Below are 24,780 nucleotides of genomic sequence, written 5' to 3'. Positions count from 1 at the left end.
TCAAATCCAGGGACCTTTATTTCTCTGGAATGGAAAGAATTTGCCAGCCTGGACAAAAAATTGCAGGCAGCGATTGTACATTCTTTCAAATAAAAAAAAAAAAAAAGAACACACACACAAGAGTTTGGCTCCATAAATTTCTGTCATAAGAAACAACTTAGAATTGTACATCAAGCTTTTTACAAAGCGTCAATGTTAAGATGTTTTACCGTGCTCTATCACATTCTTGGCCATTTATACAGAATACACCATACCAAATGCTACATCAGCTTAAGACAGTTTTAAAAATTAGTATTAAAAAGATACAAAGGCATGTTGGCTTTCATTTGGGTTTTTTATTAAGACTTGGGAGTTTTCTTTGTTTGTTTTCCTAAGGAAGTCACTAAAAAAATATAATAACTTAATTCATAAGGACAAGATTGGTTAAAAATCCAGCCTTGCTTGCTTGGCAGCCTTCTGAGCTCGTACCTCTGTTGCTTCCATTAGTCTAACAGCACCGCAGGCTGCAGACGTGTCCTGCGGGGTCTCAGCCTGAACTCCAGATCTGTCCATGCTCTCAGTTACCGTTTTTGTTCAGTTTTCACCGCGGCCAGGAAATATTCCCGGCTAAATGCTAAAAGCGATCTTCAGCCAAACAGGGGATTTCAGTCTGGGCCAATTTCACATGGGTTTAGCCCTTTGTCTTTTGCTTCTTTGTACATCCTTTGGAAGTCTTTAAAACGAGGGGCACAGCCTAACCTGGCCTCCCCAAAGTGCATGCGTCCCGTGAAAAGGAAGTCTCCATCTCCTGGTTTCACCCCACACTCCAGTAGGGTCTTTATTTGTCCTCGCCAGTTCCCACTCTCCCCCGTGAGCTGAAAGACTTTGCTCTTCTGCCTGTACAATTTGTTGACACCAACATGAATTATGGATTCTTGCTCTTCTGCCTGGTTCGTTACATCTTGAATGGAGCCTCTGATCACTGCAAATAGAAAAAGGGCGTAAGGAAGAGTTACCCAAAACCCCTCTGGAAGACCCAGGTCCAAACTCAGCCCCATGCAACCAGGCAGGCCAAGGGGAACTGATGTCACTACAGCAGCCCCAGTTTTGGTCCTTTGTTATTTTTAGAGTTAAGTTTATATCGGTAGCCTCCAGCATATATTTGTATTTCTTACAGTTTATATTTGTAACCTGTCCAGCAAAGGGCACCCACATACTAAATTTAAACATAAAAATAATTACATCAGAAAAATAGCATCAATCGCGATAAAGAGTTCTAACAACAAGATACATGCTTGATGCTCCCTGACAACATACTTTCTGTTCTTCAGCCATTACAGATACAAGCTAATATTAATTGCCCCTTTAAAAAGGGAAGCATGGAGAATTATTGAAACTTTTGGTCTTTTGTCAACGATCCATTTTAGGACAGCAAGTAAAGGCCTCTCATATATGCACCCAAGCCTTTGAACTTCTACTTCCATTGTGGTTGCTGGGTTATTCTCTGTCTACCCTGGGGAAGTGCCAGCTGGGCACGTGGTTTTGAGGTCCTTCACACCGTGTCCTCCTCCCTCTCCCATGCACACAGCCCCGTCAGACCACATTTACTGCTGGTGGCAGTTGCCAAACATAAGCAGGTGTCCTTCAGTGTTTATGGATGTCACATTCAAGTGAGCCACCCCGGGGAGAAGGGATGGGGGGAAGCAACAACTCACCAAAATCACTAGTGCAGACAGCCAAGAGGACCTCTGTGTCACTGCATGGTCGGCAGGGAGCTGGAGAGAAAGGGTCAGAATTAGCAAAGGACTAGACAATAGCAAATAAATAAACCAGTATATAAATTAACCAAAACCAGAACCCCCCCCCCCCCCCCACAACATGGGATCAAGTGGTTCAAAGATCTGCCAGGCATCAATAACACCACAAGAAATGGAAGCTAACCCTATCCCCTGTGAGATTTTTGTACTGAAGTAGGAATATGGATCTCTTTAATGCTCCTGCTGGGATACATTATCTAGCAAACACCCCACACACTCGCTGCACTTATGCAAAATACTTTTTGATACTGGGTGCATGTGCAGCCTGCTCTGCTGTAAATTCAAAGCTCTCAAAAAGGCTTTGAAGATCATGTGCCTTTTAAACTGATGGCAAAGCTTCCTTCTTACAATTTCTATCAAGTGTTGTTGGGCTATTTCACAAGACATTTAGTCTATCACCACATCAAAGATTCAGGAGGTTTCAGAGAGGGGGAAGCAAAGAGAGGAGGAAAAAAACCCCAGCACATGTGTTTGAGGGCGTCGAGGCAAAGCGGAAACTCGAGCCTGTATCTGTTAGAGCTCAAGCAGCACAAAGACCATTTCCTGTACTGCTGAAAACATTTGGATATCTGCACTAATCTAATCAATGCAAGAATGTGGCTCCTCTTTGTAGTCAGCCAGCTATTTCTGAGGAGAAGGTACTGTAGTTGCAGTACAGATGTTTCTTTAATACCCTGTTGAGTTCAGGAATTTGCTTACTATCAGGGTCTGCCCTGCCCAGGGATGCTAATTAAGTCTGTCCACTGGCAGCCCAAGGATCAGAGCCCACGTCTTTCACTTGATGTCATTCTGAAGAGGCACTTACACATCAGTCAGAAAAATGAAAACCCATCAAGCGTGCTGCTCTGCCTGGATTAGTACAGGCAAAGACAACAGCAAAGCAGGGCTCATGCTGGAGACGAGGTGAAGCATTGGAGCTACAGCTTATTTCATCACGCAGTCCACAATCAAACCCCAAGCTGAAGCTATCCCACTTCTCCCCACCCCTAAAAAAATTAGGTTTTGAACCTCAACATCTGAAAACACTCAGTTACCAGATTCCCAAAAAGTCACACCCTTCCTCTCACCCCCGCCCGCTTCCCGGAGAAGTTTATCCATTGCACTAAGAAGTAGATTTAAACTAGTCTAAACAACGGGTAGCTGGTGCCTACAACACTCAGCTATTAGCCTTCCTCTGTTAGACGGCACAAGCCATTCTTTAACATAAGACATGGCAAATCTCTTATTTTTTCTAAGGTCCCAGAAAGGCAGTGATCCAGAAAGAAGGATTATTGAACCAAATCCACCAGATTTACTGCAGTCAGATGATTAATACACAGTGTAACACGCTGTTTAATAGGATTAAAGAGAATGTAAAACGCACATTTCTGGGCAGGGATATTTGAAGGAATAACTCAAGAAGGTTAAAAAGTTCCAAAAGAAGAGACAAGGAATAGGCAAAATAGTTTTATGGAAGCATCTGGATCAATCGGGCATTTCTATTTAGTCGAGTCTGAATGCCTTCAGGGCATTTAGAAACAAGTCAGCCTTTACCACCCTTCTTTCCCCCACATACCATTTCAGCTCTTTTTTGGAAAAGTTTTAAAGCTGCTTAATATCATGAGAAATACAGAGCCAGCCAAAGCCTGGACATAACTGGAGTACTATAATAAATACAGTCTAAAGATATTTTAATTTTTAGACTCAAGAGATTTTGATTAGTGGCTAGACCAAACATGCAAGTTTCATCTGACAGAGAAAATTATATTAGTGACATAACATCCTACTACGGGGTTGTTTCATTCGTGGCACCTACCAAATTCAAGCAGGGCAAATGCCCCTCTCTCCCCCTCTGCCCAAATCAGGACCCGAACTAGATCAACCAAACAGAGGGAACCTGCAAACCTGCATGAATCCTACAGCATTTTCACATGGACAGAAGCTCTAAAACAAAGCACAGCTGATGGACGTCCTCAAACTCCACAGCTCAATTTCAGACACTGGATTTCAGATATTTTGTTCTGCAAGGATCTAATAATAAAAAGGCATCTTGGCCTTTTTAAGTCTGAGTGAAAACAGTCTTGGTTTAGACCAGACATCTCTGTAGTTCATCCAACCCCATCAGAAAATTGAAAAAAACAAAATGACTAAGCCATTTTTGTTCTCAAAAGGAGTGCAACACAAGCAACAGCATTAAAGATGAAAAACAAAATACTTTAAAAGTGGTTCCTTCTATTTAAATAGACTGACACTATAATAAATCAAATTAACAAATCTCCACATATACACAGAATCAAATAATTTTAACTGTGGACTCTAGGCAAAATCCTGCATCCTTTTTGAATGCAAAAGGAAATTAAAAGCACTCAGCATTGCTCACACTAGATCATTACTTAAAACCTACTTCAGATCCATGCTGACTCACAGCAGTTTGGTGGCATGCAAGCTCATTTAACAACCATTTACCACCACCCATCACTGCAATACCAGACATATGAAGAACAGAAATCCTCTTCTGTGGAACAACTCCCACATCTGTATTCACAGAGTATCAAATATATCTTGCAAGTGGCAAAAACAAGGTATGCAAGCACAGATGGAAAGCGAGTCGTGAAGGATTACTGCCGAAGTAAACGGACCATTAAAAAGCAAATAACATTCACTTGCTACAAACAAAGCTTCGTTCCTATACAGTCTCATAAAAGAAACAAAATCCTTAGGAGGAGGCAATGCCTACACTTTCTTTTTAATCACAGCCATTAAGGAATCTGTGTGTTTATGCTGCAAGTCAGTGATTTTAGCTGCAGTTCAGCACTCCTTTACCCCAGGATCCGTGGCAGGTGTTTCCCTCCATCAGTAGTAGGTCAACCTACACACACCTCAGGCTAAAATGGGAAGCATCCTTATAACTACAAAAAGAAAACAAAAAAAAGCACTTCACTCATGCACAGCAGGTGAAGATGCTCATTTTCTGGGGAAACGGCCTGGTTACTAAACAAGACGGCTGTGTTTGCCGGATGCCCGACTCCCTGGGGATGTCTCGAGGGCTGCCCAGGTTCTCGCATCCAAAAGCAAGTCTATGAACTTGCAACAACAATAATATCAACGTCAGCTGCTCTAATTCCTTTAAACTCGATAAGCCAAAGAGCCTTAATTCATACAGCAGCAGGGGAAGAGTGGGAAAAAAAAAAAAAAAAGAGAGAGAGAAAAGCAACGTTTTATTGAAGCCCTCTAAAGCCCAGATGCCTATAACTCAACTCCACCGCCGGTGGCATAAAGCCTGCATTGTGCACGTCGGCTGCCGACTCTCCTGGGAATGCCTTTGATGGATTTTGACAGTATCCTGACCTGAAGTAACCTGAGGCAGCCCTTTCCCTCCAACCCCCCCAGTCCAGTGCCTCCAAAGGCCTCTCTATTCACCTCCCCGCAGAGGGAGATGTAATTACATCATTCCTCACAAGCCAGCAGTCATGTCCCAGCTGCTTTGAGCGATTTGCCCTCTGAACCTGATGTTACTGAGGAGGACATGGCGATACTAACAATAGACTGCACTTGTTGGCCAACAGCTTTGTCAAACAAGTTGCTAGTCCTTTCCACAGGGAGGCAGAAACACTCAGGAAGAAAGAGAGACGTGCCCTGAGGAGATGCCATGAGCTCCAGAAGGTCCCCAGCTCAGCCAGCACCAGGGAGTTGAGTTGTCTAGAAAGGATCTCCTCCAATACTGGGGATGGATATAAGTGCACCTTCAGTGCTGCAATTTAGCATGAGTCTCCTCTGCCTCAGGAGCGTGGGTAGGTGTTGCTGTCCTCTCTCAGCCCACACACAGAACTCCAGTCCTTCCTCCTTTGGTTTGCAACGTTTGCACACAACCCTTCTATCCTCTGAAAATAGGAGATGGGGGTTATTTGAAGGGCCACCATCGTGGTTTAGGATGACAGCTCCCTGCAGGACACATTCAAAGTGAGACATGTTGGCTCTGGTTGCAGGCGTCACAGAAACCACATGAATGGGCTTCATCTTCTTTTGAAACACTTGTGTTTCAACAGCCACCCATGGGTCCGACTGACCTTACCTTACCCCAAAACCAACTTCCAAGCCGTAAGTAAGAAGTCTCCTCTGTCTGTCCTGAATTTTCTCAACACGCTCCACAACTTCATAGCTATCAAGACAACTAGATGAACCAGGCTGCAAGACTCTACACACTGTCCCAAAGCTCCACTTACTGAGCCCAAAAGACCTTCTCCATCCAGCCTACGTCCCTGGGTAGGCTCTGCTGAACATACATCACTGCTCCGGCAGCACGCACAGGAAGAGAGACACCCTTTAAGCAGAAGTGAAAATGTTTAACACAAAGTAATTGCAGAAAACCACTTTACCGAGGAATACCCTTTGGTTTTATTAAGAAGCTTGTATACGCGTGCAGTGTGGTAGAGGTGTGGATGGTGGGGGAGGGAAACATATAGAGCTGGTTTATCTGCACTTCCAGTTTCCGTGGCATACATCACCCACACGTCAGTATTTCTGAATAATCCTTTGAAGAGCAATCAGACCTTTTAAGTATCAAAAGCTACTGAGGAGGCCCAGGAAGGGTTGGAGAGCATTATTTTCTGTTAGTTCTAGGTTTAAATCTTTTGATTTAAACAAGTAGTCTTTTCTCTTGCATGCTCAGCAGAAGACATTCAAATGGGTCTTGTTGCAGACCAGGCTGATGTAAGCTAAGCCAGCCTGCACTGCAGCACCTCAAGCCGTAGCAGTGTGGGGCCACAGCAGACCCGTCTCCCAGACGAAAGCTCTCAGCCTGACATCAACATTAGTTCATGTGGACAGAAAAACCCCACCCACACCCTTCAAATTCTTGCTGGCAGCTCTGTAATTGCAACTGTACTGGAAAGGGCATCATAGGATGAGTCTCCTTCCTGGAAACATGGAGTACAGACTTCCGAGAGCAGGTTATAAAAATAGAGATGCGGTTTCTCCAATGATGGTGCATTTCTCAGTCATTTTTCTGAGTCCTAAGCAGAAATGACTATGTCTCAACTGATTACTGGATCAGTCATCTAGCTGGCAGACAAGAGTTTAAGGGCAAACATCATATGAGCAAGAAAAAAAAAAATAATCTTGCCCTGATCTTGCTTTAACTAATTAAAAAGTAGAATAAATCCTTGTAATTATTTCTTCCTAAGTTTGCCTAGGCTTCCTCTCTGAATGGGCAACACTTCTGCCATGAAACAAACCTCTCAGCTCATACCCCAAACAAAAAGACCTGCTACTTTGCAATAGAGGTGGACAAGGATTTGACAACCGTTCTGGTTTACCAGGCTTTGACTAGTCATGTCCTTTCTAGATATACCTTCAACCCTCCTCACCCCCTCAGAAAGCTCTTCCTGAGCAAGCCAAAATAACATTCAACCTCAAAACACTCACAACACCCACACTGAAACCCCATCTAAACTACATCAATGCATCTGCACGTCAGTGCATCTCAAATTTAAAATGAACATGCTAGCTGGGAGCTCAGGGCAGCAGAGCTGCATCCAGCACACCTGCATTTAACGTAATACCTGCAGCCACTCAAGAGAGGGAAAACATGGCCAGATGACACAGAGCATCTCCGCAGCTGGGCTGGAAGTTACTGACACCCAGGCACAACACACAGAGGAGCGCTCTCATCACTCTTTTGTTTTACAAGGTTTTCCTGTCTTTGGATGGGATAGGATTACATGGCTTTCTGCAAGCACTGCACTTTTTCCAGTGTGTCAGTAGGAAAACGCCAAGTCAGGGAGCAAACACGAGGGTTGGACTTGTGCTACTCCCAGCCCCCTGGCTCAATAAGCCTCGGACATGGGATCTGAAGCAATTGTGATTCTTTGATGAATAGAAGGTTAATGCTATAAATAACATATTGAGAGAGTTTAATGCTCTTCTGAAGGCAGAATTCATCCAGATATTTGATGGAAAGTTAATCTGAGCCCCTGTGCTGAGCAGAAAAGGCAGCTCAGAATAAGGACCATGAGCAAAGACACAAAACTCAAAGACTCCCTTCTTCTACAGTCAAAACACAGCCAAGATTTGGTACAGGACAAGATGGTGACTCAGCAGGTGGACCAAAATCATGATGCTGCAATGGACATTCTCCCCTGACTTCTTTATGTGAAGCAGGGATATTGGTGATTTTACCTCTTCAGAAAAGAAAGCGTCAGCTCCACTTCCTTGCCTTAGCTCGTTTCTAACATTCAGTTCAACTTGCACATATGTACAAGTTTCCAGAAGTAACTTGGAAAATATAGACACTGGCCAAGAACAATTTAAACCTGCAAATAAGTTTAATGAAATGCAGACTTTCATATGCTGTGGCACGGATTGTGCCAAGAGAATTGAGTTAATACCACTTCCTTCCTGCAAAGAAGGAATAAAAAAAGCAGATTGTAAACCTCACCATTAGATGTGATGACCTTTGTGTTCTGAGAAACGTTAGGACAAGAGAGCATAAACCAGAAATTTATCTTTTCACAGAAATGTCTTCCAAGAGGGTCTTAAAGTCCTTAAGTACCAAAGAAGACTATTTATGTAAACAGTATGAGGAAGAGATTTGGTACTAGACAAGCTCCATTTGCAACAGCTTTCAAAACGAAACTTGGCTCAGCAGCTACAGAGCACGTAAGGATCCTCTGGGATTGCAGAGTCAATGCCTTTTTGCTGTTCCAAGATGAAGCACCCATTCTAACAAATGAGCTGAAAGGTCAGCTAGAAACACAACAGCCATTTGGTTTTTTTTAAAAAAAAAAAAAGGATGGGGGGGGGGGGGAAACGCAGAGCAGTTTTTCTTCAAGCAGCATTAGACACTACTAAACTCCAGGCCCATGCACAAGTTGCATCAACCCAGGAGAAATTATGAGGAGTGTTATATCTTTGAGACACTTCTTTCTGTCCCACCTCCTCTGGGCTGCTTATTGCTCCAACAGGAAAAAACAATGCCTGTCCCAAACACCATCTTCCTCCCTTCCCTGCCTCCCTCCTGCCGTATGCAGCCAACAGGTGCAGTTCAGTGTCCATCGCTCCCCCGGCCTCTCCACGCTCTTGATCCCAGGGCAGCGTTCAAAGAGCAGTGCTGGGCTTTGGGCTCCCACGCTGCCGTGGCAAACCCCAGTGCTGGGGTGGGCAGCGACGTAACGGTGACAGGATCAGTGCCAGCTCCCAGCCGAGCTCCTACACTGACCCACTGCATCACCAGCCCTATAAAAATCCTCAGTTACAGTCAAGTCTGCAACGTATCATGTCCAAAGAGCCCTACTCAGCAGATCAGATTTTCAGTTAAATTCCTTCTGCCTGAATTGCAGCAGAAGAGAGAGAGCCCAGCAAACAAGAAGTGTCTCTGCAACTGTGCTAGTCCACGTTTCTGTGCAAGCAGCATTTGCAATCATCTGCCATTTCTTTGCTTTCTCACTCCCCCTTCCTAACTGCAATTAAAGAGAAAAGCAGGCAGCAAGCTAACTGCTGGGAATTTCTCCTGATGTATGTGCACAAGACACCAATATAAAGCCATAAAAAAATGTATCTATTTGTTTATCTCACAGAAAATACTTCTCTCCTTCCTCAAACCCACTGCTGCTGCCCAAGGGGGATTGATTAGGAACGGGAAGCGCTGGGCAGGCGCAAGGATGAATGAGTTGCTGGAAGTCAAGAGGTGCCTCGGGATGGTCGAGGGACGACTCCTGGCTCCTCCGGCCTTGCAGCAGAGGAAGGACTGGGGCGGGGGCTCTCTCCTGCCTGCCCCCCGAAAGCCCACCAGCACAGCACCACAGCATTGCACCTCCACGCTGTCCATCCACCCCCCGGCAGCACAGGACCAAAGCAAATATTTCTACTGACTCAAAACCCACAAGGATTTATGGCGTGGCTCATCCTCTCCTACAGTTCACTGAGAAAATATTTCTTTTTTCTTCTAAAGAAAATGTCCTTCCAAAGCCTTGTAAAAGCACACACTAATCTGATCTAGGAAAATATGAAATTATAAAGAAAGTTTTGATGTCTTGTTTGGTTTTTGTCTCTGATCGCTAACAAAACACTCAGCTGAGATGTCGTGCAGTGCTTGCAAGGCAGAAAATGAAAAAAGTAAGGTGTTTTTTACTCCCATGCCCTGGGGAAGCTGTGTGGCCAGGCGCACGGCGCTGGTGCCGGAGCTTCCCTCTGCCCCTGCCAGCACTATAGGAAAGGCTGGAGCCAGCACCTACTACCAGGCTGGACACCCGCCAGGAACGCAAAGCCTTCCCTCCCTCCCCACCACCCTCCTCTTCAGTCTGGTCCATTAATGCCTCCTACGGAGCAGGGGAATAGAATTAAGTAACAAGTGGCTGGTTAAAGTTAAACCCTGAGAGTGGAGTAATGACAGATCAAAGATTAAGTGAGTCTTAAAAAAAAAAAAGTAGTAAAAAAAAAGTAGCATATGTGCACTCACATCCACACAGGTCCTTCTCCTTCCTGTTTCTAGAAATCAAATTCTTTTTGGTATGTGGGAGAGCTCTGCAGGAACAAGGCCAGTTTTAATTTTAAAACCACGATTATTTGATCAGCCTGTTCTTGAGGAGGACTGTGGAACAGCTACATCTCATGCAGTGCGATCTTCAATGTTATAACATTGTTCAGTTAACCCAAAGAAAAGTTACTAAAGGTTTCCCATTTGTAACAGGAAAAGCTTTAAGGTATATTCACTTTTTTTACTTAACTGCACATATTTCTTTGTCATATTAAGATCATTCAAGGGTTCTACATATGCCTGGAATTCTTCCTTTTTTGCCTTAAATTTCTCACATCCACTTATACACAGATGCAGTTAGTGTAAAGCCACTAACAGTTCTGGTGGGGCAGAGGTGCATCCTATGCAAACAGAAACAATCCTGGGCAGGGCGGGGGGCAGTTAAGGCGATGGAAAGCCAGGCCAGGCTCCATGTGCATATCCCAGCACCAGTGATCACAAGTCTCCCAGCAGCAGGGCTCTGACCCAGAAAGGACACAGGCACACACCAGAGCTCATGCCTGCTGCAGGACTCAATGCCCAAATCCTATACAGGAGTCAGAGCAGTGCAGAAAGACACCCGAGGAGGTACCCATACAAAAAAATCCTTCCACAAATTTGAATCAGCAGCAGAAGTTACTGCTGGATCAAAGCAGCGTGTCATATGGCGGCAGCTTTTTTGACCCAGTATTAAACCTCCCAAGGTGAGACTTAGCATATCACAGCTTTGGGCCCAGGGTAGCTTCCAAGTATCTGTGCAATATAACAGTGTAGATTTTCTGGCATTTACAGCAGATTAAGGCAAAAGATATTTTGTGTCATGCAAATCAAGGCCCTAACACAGGAAAAATTTGGCCCATGTTTCAGTAAATTTCTTATTCCTCCAGGAAGGTGGGGGGCGGGAAGAGGAATGCAGTTCCCCCGCCCTCCCATCCCTTCTTTAACTACAGCCTCAGGAATTAGCAAACTAAACAGTTTTGCAGAGCAAGCACAGAGCATTATTAAAGACTGCCAAGCAACTCCGTTGGACTGCAAATCTGTTTGTGGGACTATCTTCCGCAATACATAAAGGTCAGAGCAAAGCAGAGCCCCAGCTGCCTGGACAATACACCTGACTGCTTATTGGTTTTGACTGCCCACTGAGTTGAGAAATAAGCTAACGGCATTCGTGGCCAGTCTAGCAAAAATAAGCTATTTTCTTACCCCCTCTCCCCTGCAGCTGTGTATTTATCATTGCAGCTCCATTGTCACCTCCTCTGCCCACTGCAAAACCAACTACTGTCCTGACAACATCAAAGGACAAGCCGGGCCAGAGGAGACTGCTGTCAAACTCATTTTCTTGGGGGAAGGAAAGATTAAAATAGGGCATCCCTCCAATTTTGTTGGGTTTTTTGTTTTTTTTTTTTTTTTTTTTTAGGTGATGACTTCAGTTCAACATTTTTGACCTTATTGAGGCTCAGATCCCAAAAAAGTCACCCCTGCTCAGTTTAGGAACACAAAAGAGCATGTGCGTTGCCTGAGCATCAGAACTGCACTTTGAAATCATTTCACACAGGAAGAAACTCAAAAACTTTGCTCTCAAACTCTTCCCCCCCCCCCCCCCCAGTCAATCATTCACTGCAAACCTGACCACTTTAGGCACATGAATAATTAGAGCAGGTTTCTACCTCCTCAAAATTAATCCCACTCCAGGCTCTGTTATACAGCAGCCAGCCTGATCCATGACATCCAGATGCCCTCAAAAACTAGCTTAAAATCTGCTTTTTCAAAGACATACAGGGTTAGGGAATGCTGTTTATTCTTTTGTAAAATGTTGGTTTGTGTCTAGCTTTGTATCACCCTTTACTATGGGAAAAAACATGAAAGTTACTATGGAAAACCTTCCTGCAAGGAGGGTGAGCACACAAAAAAACATTCAGAAAATAGCGTATCCTACAGCAGGAGTGTCAAAATGGTCCCTTATAAGGCCAATAATTGCAGTATATTTTGACAACTGCTGACCTTTTAGCACATAGAAGAGCAAACCTTTAGCTGCACTGGTGAGCCTACCTTAGGCACCACGCAGACAACGTCTACTCAGACTTATAAAACAGCTCCCTTGACTTTGCTTTGCTGCTCACTGTGCATTTCACCAGCAAATCCTGATGGGAGAAGCGTGATATCCATTCTGGGTTTTTGTGCAAATCGAACCAGACCACATTCAGATTTGGTTTTTTCCCCTAACACAGCGTAACCCCAAGAGTAGGAGAGTTTTATCCTGTGTAGAAAACTGGGAGGGGGGAGACAAAGGAAGCCATTTTTCTCATCTCATGGGCGGTACTGGAATATACAGCCCTGCCAACCCTGCAGCACGCAGCGGTGCTCCCACCCCTGCCACACAGCACGGTGCCAACATCTTGGAGGGTCACAATGACTCAAGCAGAACCTGTACTAAGTGTAAAGGTCACGGGGACTTTCAATTTAAGTGTTCCAAGTGCCTCTTTCCATCACCTCTTCTGCTCGCGGCAGCAATGAGCACAGCGGGGACCGACCACGATTTCCATATTGCAAATACCTTGGCAGGGAGCGGGCACGCCAGCCACAGCTTCCTCCTCACCAGCCTCTGGGACAAAAAGCAAAAATGTTTCTACTCTGACAAGAAGTGAAAAATACACCAGCATATCTGCTTCTTCAGGCTACAAAGCTTAGTGGTGCATTCAGCCTCCAAGAAAAAAAAAAAAGGATATTTGGGAGCAACCAGACGAAAGTATGAGATGAGGAACCTACGAGCTGCGATGACACCAGTGCTCTGGTAGCATACCTGCAGAGATATGGCAGATTGGTGCCCCACCTCTGCCAAACCCAAACTGCATTAAAGATCAAAAGTTAAGAGGGGTGCTTCAAAAAGCCATTTGTTAGTAGAAACACTGGCATAGCCCAAATACCTATGAGCTTTCTTAATTTCCAATCTGTTTTCTCAGGCCAGTGAATTAACTAACAGCATAGAGGAAATAGCTGAATACTGTTCTTAATTAGTTAACTAGATTTATCCAGTTCTATCTTGTTTTTCAAATACCCACTTGAGTGCTGTACCTCCTATCTATTAATATTCTCAGCCAGGTACCCAGCATTAATGAAGAAAATGTATAAAACAGTTACGAGAACCTGCACTAAGTCAGTAGATGCCATCAAGATAAAGGGACATTTTTGTTAAAGTTTGACTTCTTTACTACACAAAAGCTGGTGGGTAATGAAAGGGCTTTCAATTTACCTCCTGAGCTCTAACAATCAAATTACAGACATCCCCATGAGTGTGGAATGGGAAAAGCAAACTACACAGCTTACATAAAGTTGGATCCAGAGCTTGGATGTTAGATTCCTGAAACACAGACTTTAGGTAACAAAATAAAGGTTGTTTGGTGGGAGTGGGGAAAGAGGATTGACCTTCCTCTCCAAAATGCTTGGTCAAGCCTACAGATTCTTGTTTCAGACTAGTAGAGCAGAAGCTGAAGAACTTAAAAAGCAAATGACTCTCAAGGGACCTTCACCATTTTCATAGGAATTGAATCCAAGCAGCTTGCTGCAGTGCAGACCTAGACCAAGCACACGCTCCATTATAGCTGAGAAGCTCATGTGGGTCATCACCTTGAGAGAACTTCTAGGAACTATACGGCCAAACAACACTTTCACCAAAACCTACATCTACTTGTCAGTATAGGCAGTACAGCAAAGACCCAGACTATATTCTTGCAGCACAAGCAGAAAAGATTAGAATCAACATAATTCAACAACTTAAACAAGTTCTGCTGCTTCTCAAATGGCCTTGGGCCAAAATGTCACAGTGCCTCAGTTCCTCAGCTGGGCCCTGCAAGCATGAGCTGAAGTTAATGGACCATCAGTGTGGATCGGAATTATATAGTGGTCCAATCCAAAACCTAATCTGAAATCAAAAGCACTTTCAGTCACCCATCACTTTGGGTATCAAGAGGAGAATGCACCCATCAAGATGTCTGAATTGTCAGGGTGACCCTTCTTAGGGACTACTCACATAAAATAGTGACAAACACTGCAGCATGCTTGCCTTCACTCTTCTTCCCAGCTTAAGAAACTACAAACTCCCAGAAATGTGCTTTTTTGCTTGTTACTATCACAGTAAAAACATTCCCATACCAAATTTCAGCAATCTGAATCAAAACCTATCAGTATACTACAAATACTTCCTACAGTTAGGAAGGTCTTAAGAGAATGTGATAAGGCAGACTGAGAGCCAAGCAAAGGGTTAAACCCCCAAAATCTGGGAAACTGTAAGACTGCGCTGTGTCATTCAACCTTCCCCAGAAAAGGGAAAGGCCAATTCAGAACCTGTGTGTGTTTTCTACTGAATTATTTGTTAGACTCTGATTAAGTGGGAAAGAATGACTGTAAACTAATAAAACTTGAGGTTTTCTAATTAAACCACAGGCACCCTGCCAAGCATTGTTGATTTGTTGATGCACCCTGCAATGTCAGGACTCTGAGGACACAACAGGTCATTAAAGTATTAAACAGATGAGTTATACTCTTTAATCAGAGCTGGGATGCCAGGTTAGGAAGAGAGAGTAAACTCAAGGGCAGAGTACAATAATTATCACCAGGAAACAAACACACCGATTAGGGAAAGTGGAGAGAAGTTGTTCGCAAGTAGTTATTGCACAAGGAAAGGGCTAGATTACTGAGCCCCACATCTGGGTCTTTTATGATAGTCACCTCCCCCACTCTGCAGTCCTCAGAAAATAATGCAATATTGGTGACTTTCAGTCTTTCGCCATCAGACGAAGCGCTGGAGCGCTGAGCGAGACCAGGAAGTGCGCGAGCTTCCTCTGCCCAGCTCTGCCAGCACATCTCAGCCCCCATCTGCAACAGCATCTCACATCTTTGTCATCTCTTCACACGTACTGCCAGCTCTGCTGAACTCAGGCAAACTGCAACTCGGAGAGGAGCAGGCTCGTTTTTTCCAGCATGCAACAGCCAAAACACTGTAAGCCACATTTGTGACCAAGGGACAGAAGTATGCTTGGAGAGAAATGCTGAGGCTTAAATCCAGTTTTCAGCTCCTTTAAGGTCAGCACTTGCCTCTAGCTTGAGCCTCCTCTCCGATGAAGAAGCCACCAGTGATTCCAGGCAATTGACTGTAAACTTCCCCTCCAAATGAACAGCTCACTAAAGGGTATTTCTTTGGAGGTTTCACAGAAAAACTAGAAACAGCTCCAGAAGAAAGGAGGTCCACAAACTGCAGAGCCCCAAATATATTGCTCTATAGAAGCCCCACAAGGCAGCTATTTGGCAGTTTCCCCAGACATATAGATATTTATAGGAGAATAAAAGTGCTCATCTGACTGAGTAGTGGAAAGAGTCATGTATGGCATTTTCATCGTGTTTTCACCCCGCACCACCCCTCCCCAGAGTCTGGGGATCCAAAAAAAGGCAAGAAAAATAATTTAAAATACAATAGAGATCCCTAGTTTGCCCTGAAGGCTCTGCTGATGAACTATTAAAGAGCTTCTTCTGTCCAAACAAGACACTTGGAGCATGAAGCAGATAGCCTCCAACATTGTTTTATAAGACAGCACTGAAATTCAACCAGTGTCTGTTACAGCTGAAAATACAGCAGTCACAGAAAAAGTGATTTAATATGCCTATCAAAGAGGAAGGCTGTAATTGGATTCAGTCCTCAGCTTGACTTCTGAAACTCTCTGAAAAAAACCTCCCATCAGCTTTAAAAATCTCCAAGACTTTATGTGGAACGAAGAACACTTAGTTCTAAAAACACAGGAGTTTGTGCCGGCTTGTGATGTTAAAAGTATGCCAGCAGCGAGTCCTCTTCATTTTAACAAAGTTCATGGAAAACCGTATCTATGTGCAAACTAAAAACAGCAGTAATAAACGGTATTTGTCACGTATTACTTTACTATATGCAAAAGAAATTTCAACTTTTTTTTGGGGGAAAAAAAAGTAAAGGGCTTTTCTTGGTAAGTTTAAGTGACTTTTCACTAGCTTGCCTGGGTCTCCATCCTGACAGACTGTCAAAGAAAGACGCACTGAATCTGGGAACATTCTCCAAATAACTGATTAAACAATGTATTTAATGTCTTCTGCAATGGAATTTTACTACATAGCTAACATTCTGCACAGCATATTCATCTTTGCAGAAATGATCTTACTGGGAAAACAGCTCTGCAGCAGATACCCTACTTCTTTCGCAGCACTTGTAAAATGTAGAAGCAGAGAATTCTGCTTCAAACGCAGAACCCTCGCTACTAAGCTGCAAGTTGCATACACGGCAAGAGTAAAGAAGGCAACTTGAATATTTTAATATTTGTGTTTATAGTTCTTTTGTTTTAATGGCAAACACGCCATCTATCAGTTATTGGGGTTACTGCATTAGCCCTCAGCCAACTACGTCTTGCTGAGTTAAGAACTGTTCATCTCAGTCCAACTAAGATCTGTACAACAACAACAAAAAAGCCATATCTGAATTGGTGTGCCAACATCTAAACGCTAGCAGGGTGAGTGTGTACAAACATACAAACATATAAATCCAGAGTCCTGTTGTAGAAGGGAGCCAGGGGAGGGGAGAGGATGGGACTCAAGTTCTGCAATCACTCAGCCCAAAAAAGGAGGAGGGATGCAATGCCTAGAAGATACAGCTGCAGTTTAATTAGCCACACCACCGCTTATCAAGTAGCATCTCAGGCAAAGCATATGGCATCACTACCGCAGAATCGAGACAGCCTACGTAAGGTCTTAGGCTCACTTTACGTCGGGTTTTTACTCCAGGCCAAGTCATCTCAAGTGTGCTGTGTGGACACCGCTCCCCTGCTGCGGGGCTGCCTTCACTGCCTACCGTTTCAAAAGAGAAATCTGGTCACCACCAAGGTCTCCCCACTTGAAATATCTAAACCTTGAAACCTCCCTACTCATCTGGGACAAACTACCCTAGATCTGCTCTTCCTCAGGCTATTCTGGGAATGTCCTCTCCTTAGTTTTGGGGATAAAAGCTAGAGGCAATTCTGAATAGAGGAGATGCAGGAACCAGATACCGCCTATTTAAAGAGAATTTCCCCTTCCCCCCTGTCATCCTCCACAAATGCTAGTTTTTCTTCTTCTCAGACTGTCTAATTGATTAGCATAATTAGGTTACACCTAGAGCTATTGTTCCCAAATGGTATTTAGCTTGCTATTTAGTATCAGACTTTACAGGCTTGTAAGCTCTTTCAATTTGTCCACTCCCCCTTCCTACCAGCTTTTCGTTGGCATAAAATTCCTCCTCCGTACAAAACTTGCTTTTCATAATGGTTGAGAGAGAAGACAACACTGGCACTGTAAAAGTATTGTCATGGTGTTGAAGAGCTCTGCCATGGCGCAGTAATGCTCAAGAGAGTGTAATAAGCAGAGCTGAGGAAGGAACACACCATTTTCCTTGTTTAAAAAAAAAAAAAAGCAATAATTAGGTCAGCAAGTAGCCGTAGTTTCAGAGGAAAAAAAAAAAAAACCCCACACGGAAAAGGAGTTCTTCCTTGTTTAAATGTTTATTATTCAAAACATGCAGTGGGGCCTTAAAAACTGAGTAAAAAAGTAGTTAGAAAACTGTTACAGCAAGGCTCGGAAGCCCAGTTCACACTGGAGTTCACTGTAGGGTAAAGCCAGCTCCTGTGATTCACCCCACGCCTGCAAGGGGGGAATCGTTCACAATGTAGTCCTTAACAAATCATTTGGAATTCAGCCTATGCTACCAGCTTCCAAAAAACAACAAAAAAAAAAAAAAGGAAAAAAAAAAGAAAAAAATCAATTCTTCTGCAATAGCCTGTTTATAAAACATGTCCTTAAAAGCACATGAAATTCAGACACAACCACTTTCCCACTCACTCACTCTGCCATCTGTTATGCATCCAATACAGTACGTGAAAATATAACCAATATCCCAGAACTCACCAGAAACTGTGTGCAAATCAGATGCTATCCCCTTGTTCATCAATTCGTACTGGAAGCCTGTAATCTTCCTGCTAATGTCCTGCTGAGGAGTGGCCTCAATAAACAGGCCCCCCTGATCATAGCCAAAGCAATATACTTTACTGGGGCTGCGATCTCCATCTCGGACCAAGAGTTTCAGTTCTCCAGTTTTTTCCAAATAAATATTTGCTCCTGCAGAGTCCTTGAAGGGCTTTATGCAAACAGTCAAATGTTTGTAAGAGGCAGGTGAAGTATTGGGTCGCAGGTTGACTATGAGTGCTCCCGTGGGATACATCCACTCTATTGACCCTTCTGAACAGCGGAGGTAGACCTGTTCAACATCCTTCTTGTGAGACTCGTGAGTTAAGCCACTGAGGGAAGAAAGAAAGAGAAAGTTAGTGAAATGACAGAGCTGGTAAGATGACTGTCATAACCTCAAACCTTCAAAGACCCACATCAACAAATGCAGGAAACCTATGACAGTATTGAGTATTAGCCCATCCAGCTCAGCAGTGGTCAGAAGTGCTTGTCTCTTGCAAGACTTAAAATTTTCCCATAATATTAAGGTTGCAATCACCTCCCGAAAGAAAAAGTCAAACCACTAGTAATTGACTTCAAAATTAAATAGGATATAAACACATGATCAAAAGCAAATAAATTACTACAGCCTCAGTTACTGCCCATCAGCTGAGCTGCGGCAAATGACTTGGCGCATCCTAAGTACAACACGTACACTTGAACTCCCTTCCTGGTGGCTTAAACCAGCACGTTCTCCAGCTTCGCAGATCGGACTCCACCTTTTCCCTGAGTACTTTGTTCCCCTTCCAAGTCTATATTCCCAATGGATCTGAAACTGGGAGGGATGCCAGGCTCACCTTGTGAACTGGAGCAAAGGGATGCTCTGGGTGCTGATACCCTCTGCCCCAGCTGGGCAGCCCCAATCTCCAAACTGGGAAGTCGGGAGAGGAGAGAAGACACTACACTCAGTCACAGCTGGGGAAGCACTGGACTGTGCTGCTGTCCTCGGTACATACCTGTTCCCCCACTTCTCCCCAGTATGAGGTTTAAGCTTAGCTTATCATTTTATTGCTCAGCTCTGATGGGCTACAAGCAGACACAGACCTACGGGCGTTCAGCAAAAAAGAGAGCATGTGGCCAGTTACCATCGCTCGGGCACAGGGCCACCATCAGTCCTGTGTCCTTACCCAGCACCATGGTCAAATATTAACACCCCAACAGCCATTTTGAGAGCCAGTGATCACAGAGATGGAATAGGAGAACAAAATAGGGATCCCAGGGCCAACTGCTAGTGAAAGGAGAGCAAACTGCTGTGCTTAAGCAGGATGACTAGTAAATCCCCATGACTTACTTGCCCACGGTCTAAACTGAGGACAGCTCTAAACAACCTTTGTTGCCTGTCACTGACGCTGCACCAACCCCACAGGTTCTTTGCCCAGAGTGACTCAAAGCACTAATATGACGCTGCATGCTCTAGGCACTCCAGTTAAAAGAAGTAGTTGTGGGAAGCCTAGTTTATTGGTTGCAGTATTTGGGACATTAGGTAAAAAAATCTTTTGGTCCCAGTCCCTGTTCTGTCACAAACCTATTACGCGAATACGAGCAAATCACTTCACCACCAAGCTTGTTTCTCCTCCTACGCTTTGCGCACCTAGTTCCCAAATATAAGTATCTTTTATTCTGTGCCTGTAGAGCACCACCCAAAATGAGACTCTTCAACACAGCTCACGGGTCTGCTTTGCAGTACTTTAGAGAAGCTTCACAACATTCCCACTTGTAGGCAGATGAATCAAGACAGGGAAAAAAAATAATTAAAAAGGATTAAGTGACTTGTCTGAGGTTACACAGGAAATCTGTGGCAAAGAACACATTTTAGTATAGTGCAAGTAATGACATCAAGTTCTGGTTTCTCAACGGAAACCTCCAAATACTCAGTTCCCCGCCCCAAAGATATAGTCAGGTGCTGAACAGGGTTTAAATTCAAGTCAGCATTTAGAAAGTAACAAGAAGCCATGTGTAAAAGAAAGGAAAAAAAACCCATATGGTTTGCATTTACTGTTGACGTGACTCATTATTGTGAGTGTCAGTGTGACCCACTTGATAGAGGTTACATGAGGAAGCTCAGAAAAAAAAGTCATATTTAATAACAATAGTGCCTGCAAACATGTGCTTTTGAATAATCTTGAAAGCCACATCAAGAACACAGATGAGGAGAAAAGAGGGACAAGTTTTTGACCTTTAGTCTCTTGCCCTCAAATCCAGTAGTACTTAACACATTCAGGAAACTTAACTTGCAATGGGATATTTCAAGTTGACTGTAAATCCACATCTGGTCCACAAAATCAGTTTTCACCACAGCATGCGCATGATGCCACTCAACAGAAAACACAGAAGTCTGTTTATGTGCAAGCAGTGAATAAGTAAAATTAAAGAGTGTAAAGCTTATCCCCTCAGCAAAGGGGCAAAAAATTACCCTCACACATCACTTGTCCCTACTCAAGACATCAAAACAAGCTGCAGAGGTTTTGCAGGACTTATAGTGGCAAATTCCACCCTGAAGCCTGAGTGCTTAAACAGAAGGAAGATACCAGGAGCAAAACTGTGAACTCATACAGTGAAACTGCTGTTGCAAGTGATCCCAACAACACTGAGGCAGTGAACTTCTGCCAGAGAAAAAAGCCTTAACATTCATTTTGTTCAAACGTTCATGCTGTTCAAACAAAAAACAGGGTGGACTCTGAAATTATCTTCTGAAAGCCAATTATATCCCACAGGCAAGAGTGATGCCATTAGACAGATACATCAAGCACAAGTACCTGTACACATTAAGCCTTATAATAAAGGATGACTCAAAAATTAAGCAGATTTCAAAATACTTGCTCATATTACTTAACAGCAACCACCATCACCCAGTAAAACCTGTCGCTTTGCTTTCTGTCAAAATGACATGTCACCACATTGAGAGATTGTTTAACGTCATGTTTAGTTCTCATTAGCCAGTCATCAGACACACCATGTCCATAAGATAATGGAGGTCCAGGAGCCTTTTTTTTTTTTTCCCCAAGCTCATTTGAGTTTTGTTTTTGTTTTTTTAAGTATATGGCAAGCAGATAGGACAGCTGTTTCATGGTTACAGTGATGGATGAGCCATCCATCCTCCCTTTCAAATCTGTGCTGTTTATTGGGACTTCTACAAGTACTACTTCCTCATACCAATCCATGAAGACATCCTGAATCACTGCATTTGTCTCCTGACTCTTCTTCCTTTCTGGTTTCAGCCATCTCCCTGTGTCAGCCCTGTAAGATCCATTGTGGTTTCAGTGCACTAAGCTGTTATGCTGCAATATGCAACAGGTGTTATTTAAAGAAAAAGGGAGCAGGATGAATATTCACACTATCTACTTTAACTACTTATTTATTCTATTACAGGTGTTCTAAAGAGCCTTAGAAGTACCCACGTCCTCCCAGCACCCCTCAGTGAACACAGGGAACTTTCACTTCTAACTTGGAGTTTTTAGTTAAAGATGACAATCTAGAGAGCATCAAGACTTCCCCAAGAGCATCGACCAGTGCAGAGGGCAAGATCAATGGACATAAGCAGCCACATCAGAGCTGAATTCTCCCTCCTACAGCCTACAGTCAAAAACACCAGACTAGCATATTCTCAGCATGTCACTGAAGCACTTTTGCCCAAAGCATCGAGAGGTCATTGCAGTACAAAAACCCGAAGCTGCAGTAGGAGTAATAACCAGACACACACCATAGCAAAGCTTCTGCTTCCTTCTGGAGAAAGCTTTCCTGGAAGTTCTCTGCCAAGCTATTTATTAAGATGCTGCTATGACCTATTGAGTGTACCTAAATTGCAGGTGTCAAGCTGTGTATTGCATCAGATTTCCCTGGAAGCATGAGGGATAGCTACAGGAATCCCAGTGAAGCTCTTCATACTACTCAGGGATATAAGCTCATCACTTCTTCACAAGCTAATGGGGGGGGGGGGGGGGGGAAATCACATCCAGAATATTCTACTTCCAAGATTGTTGCTTTTAATATAGACATGTATATAAAGGTGAGAAAACACCTTCAGGTTTACTGTAGGAGATTACTAGACTCTCAAATCTGCCAGCACAAGACAACGTAGAACTTCACTGTGGGAAGAAAGACATTTTGGCATTCAAGTTCATAGATTTGTCAAACAGTTAGTTAAGGTGGAAAACATTACATGACTTCAAAACACTATTTCACATAAAAAAATCCTTTCTGACCCATATAGCTAGTAGTACCCACACTGAAATATTTAGATGGTATTTACTGGTACATCAAATCACCTTTCTTTCCTTCTTAACTACTAGTCTTTTAGGACAAAGCAGATGACATTTAACAGCCTTAGGACTGCCGACACCCGTTTTCTACCAGCAAGGCCAAAGCCAGCCTGGTTTACCTTATTCCCTCCTGGACTACTGTCCACCTGGACTCCAGGACACACACGCATGAAACAACCCGGACTGAGCTGTGCGTGCAAGAAGGCAGCTCTTCCTCCCCTGTGCCTCCAACGGCATCATCACAGAGCTGTCACCGCTTTGGCTCACCAGGGCAACAACAGGCGAGCGAGTCCAAGCTTGCATCACCGGTTCACCCCAAACTCAGTTATAGGAAATATTTCACTTCCCCCCTCCCCAAGCATCACCCCCCTCAGCTGATACTCAAGGCATTGCTTATTCCAGCCCTGCTCAGGTGACATGGGTGGTCACTGCTTGCTCTAAGAAAACAGGACAAAAATAAGAACCAAACAGGACAGGGTTACAGGGCTTTGTCATCGTGCTCTTAAAAACACCCTGCGGTACCATGTGGTAAGGTCCAGGTACATACATGCAGCTAAGAGGCTCAGGGATGAAAGCAGGTACAGCTTGCGGGGGGGGTGGGGGGGGAGTTGGTAAAGCAAAACGATGCAGTTCGGAGTTTGCCATGGAACGAATAGGTTTGGTCCCTATCAAACAGACTCGCCTTTAAGAGGATTCACTGCTATTACCTACCCATCACTTGTCGAGAGTCAAGGAAAGTTCAGGAAAAAGTAAATACCAAACATCTGCACGTTTCTGACAGTAACATAGAAGAAATTATTGTCCTGAAAGTCAATCCAGCTATTTCCCTGCTTGAATTCTCCCTACTCCAAAATATCCGACTGATACAAACTGGCCAAACTTTTATTTTAAAGAAAGCCAGATTTGAGCAGAATATTAGACTCAAGATGTTTTTACTCTCCAAGCACAGAAAGCCTGACCCAGCACCACTTACTTGTTAGCTGAGTTGCTTCTTAAAACTATGAACAGCGGAGGAGGTCACAGACCCAACCACACGCGTTAAACTTATTACAAGCAATTAAAGGAAAGATAATTTGGGAGATAAACACTTGAGAACTGGAGAGGTTTCACAACCAGCGTAATTAGAATACATCAGGAACGAGGCCACTGTGCCAGCCCCTGCTCCCAGGGCTCCCATCATCATCATCGTCTCCGCGGGATGAAGTGCGGGATGACTCCCCGGGGGCAGGGAGTGACACCGGGGGCAGCGGCGCGGCTGAGCGCGGTGCCGGGACGTGCACGGAGAGGGCGAGCAGGGCTGGGGCGAGCAGGGCTGGGCAGGGGCGAGCCGGGCCGAGCCGGGGACGCTGCCCAGGCCCGGGCGGGGCCGCCCTCGCTGCGGCGGGAGCGCTCCGCAGGTGCACCGCATCCCGGGGCCGGGCCGGGCGGGCCGCGACGGCGGGAGAAGCCGGGGGAGGCACCCGGGGCTGCCCCGAGCGCGGCGCGGCCGGAGCCCGCCCGGCTCCGCTCATCCCCCGGGCGCGGCCGCCGCCTCCGCGGAGCGCTGGGGGCCGCGGGGAAGATGGTCGCGGGGAGAAACTTCTCCGTGGCGGACATGGCACCGCCCTCCTCCTCCTCCTCCCCAGCCCACCGAGCCGCGCCGCCGGGCAGCGGGGAGCCCAGCCCGCCCCGGCCCCTCCATCCCTGCCCCGCGCCTGGTCGCCGAGAGGGGCCGGCTCCCCGCCGGGGCCGGAGGGAGGGAGGCAGAGCCGCCCCGCAGCCCCGGCCCTCCGCCTTGTGCCGCCCCTTCCCCGAGCTCCGGCCGGGCACCGCAGCGGGAGGGCTCTCCCTTTTGTTTTCGGCACCAACTTCTTCCACCCCCCGACGGGGCGGGGATGGACGTGGCAGCTCCCGCTCCCCCCCTCTCAGCCCCCAGCCCGGCGGGGTCTCGCCTCACCTCCCCTTCCAGTTGCACAGGTCGCTGGAGTACTGAGCCGCGGCGCCGCCACCCAGCAGCAGCCGCAGCCCCAGGAGCAGCGGCAGGAGCCCGGCGGCCGGGGCGCTCCGCATGGTCCCCCCCGCCGCGACCCCCCGGCCCGGTGCGATGCGCGGTGCAGGCGGCGCGGAGCGATGCGCGCAGCGCCCGGGGGTTCGCCTACATGGTGGGGAGCGGAGCGGCTACCCCATACCCGGCTCCGCGCTGCGCCGC

The 24,780-nt window shown here is 45.2% G+C and overlaps 1 protein-coding gene across 1 annotated transcript; it reads right to left on the bottom strand.

Moving 5' to 3' along the window:
- On the bottom strand, positions 1-24,780 carry METRNL (meteorin like, glial cell differentiation regulator). Its single transcript, XM_074847576.1, has 4 exons — positions 24,529-24,780; positions 18,238-18,626; positions 1,695-1,754; positions 1-961 (listed from the first exon to the last, which is right to left on the bottom strand). The coding sequence occupies exons 1-4, from the start codon at positions 24,639-24,641 to the stop codon at positions 645-647; spliced, it is 879 nt and encodes a 292-aa protein (XP_074703677.1). The 5' UTR covers positions 24,642-24,780; the 3' UTR covers positions 1-644.

The sequence above is a fragment of the Strix aluco genome, chromosome 21, assembly GCF_031877795.1.
Source record: "Strix aluco isolate bStrAlu1 chromosome 21, bStrAlu1.hap1, whole genome shotgun sequence".
NCBI classification, from domain to species: Eukaryota; Metazoa; Chordata; class Aves; order Strigiformes; family Strigidae; genus Strix; species Strix aluco.
This window is presented reverse-complemented; position numbering and strand designations above follow the sequence as displayed.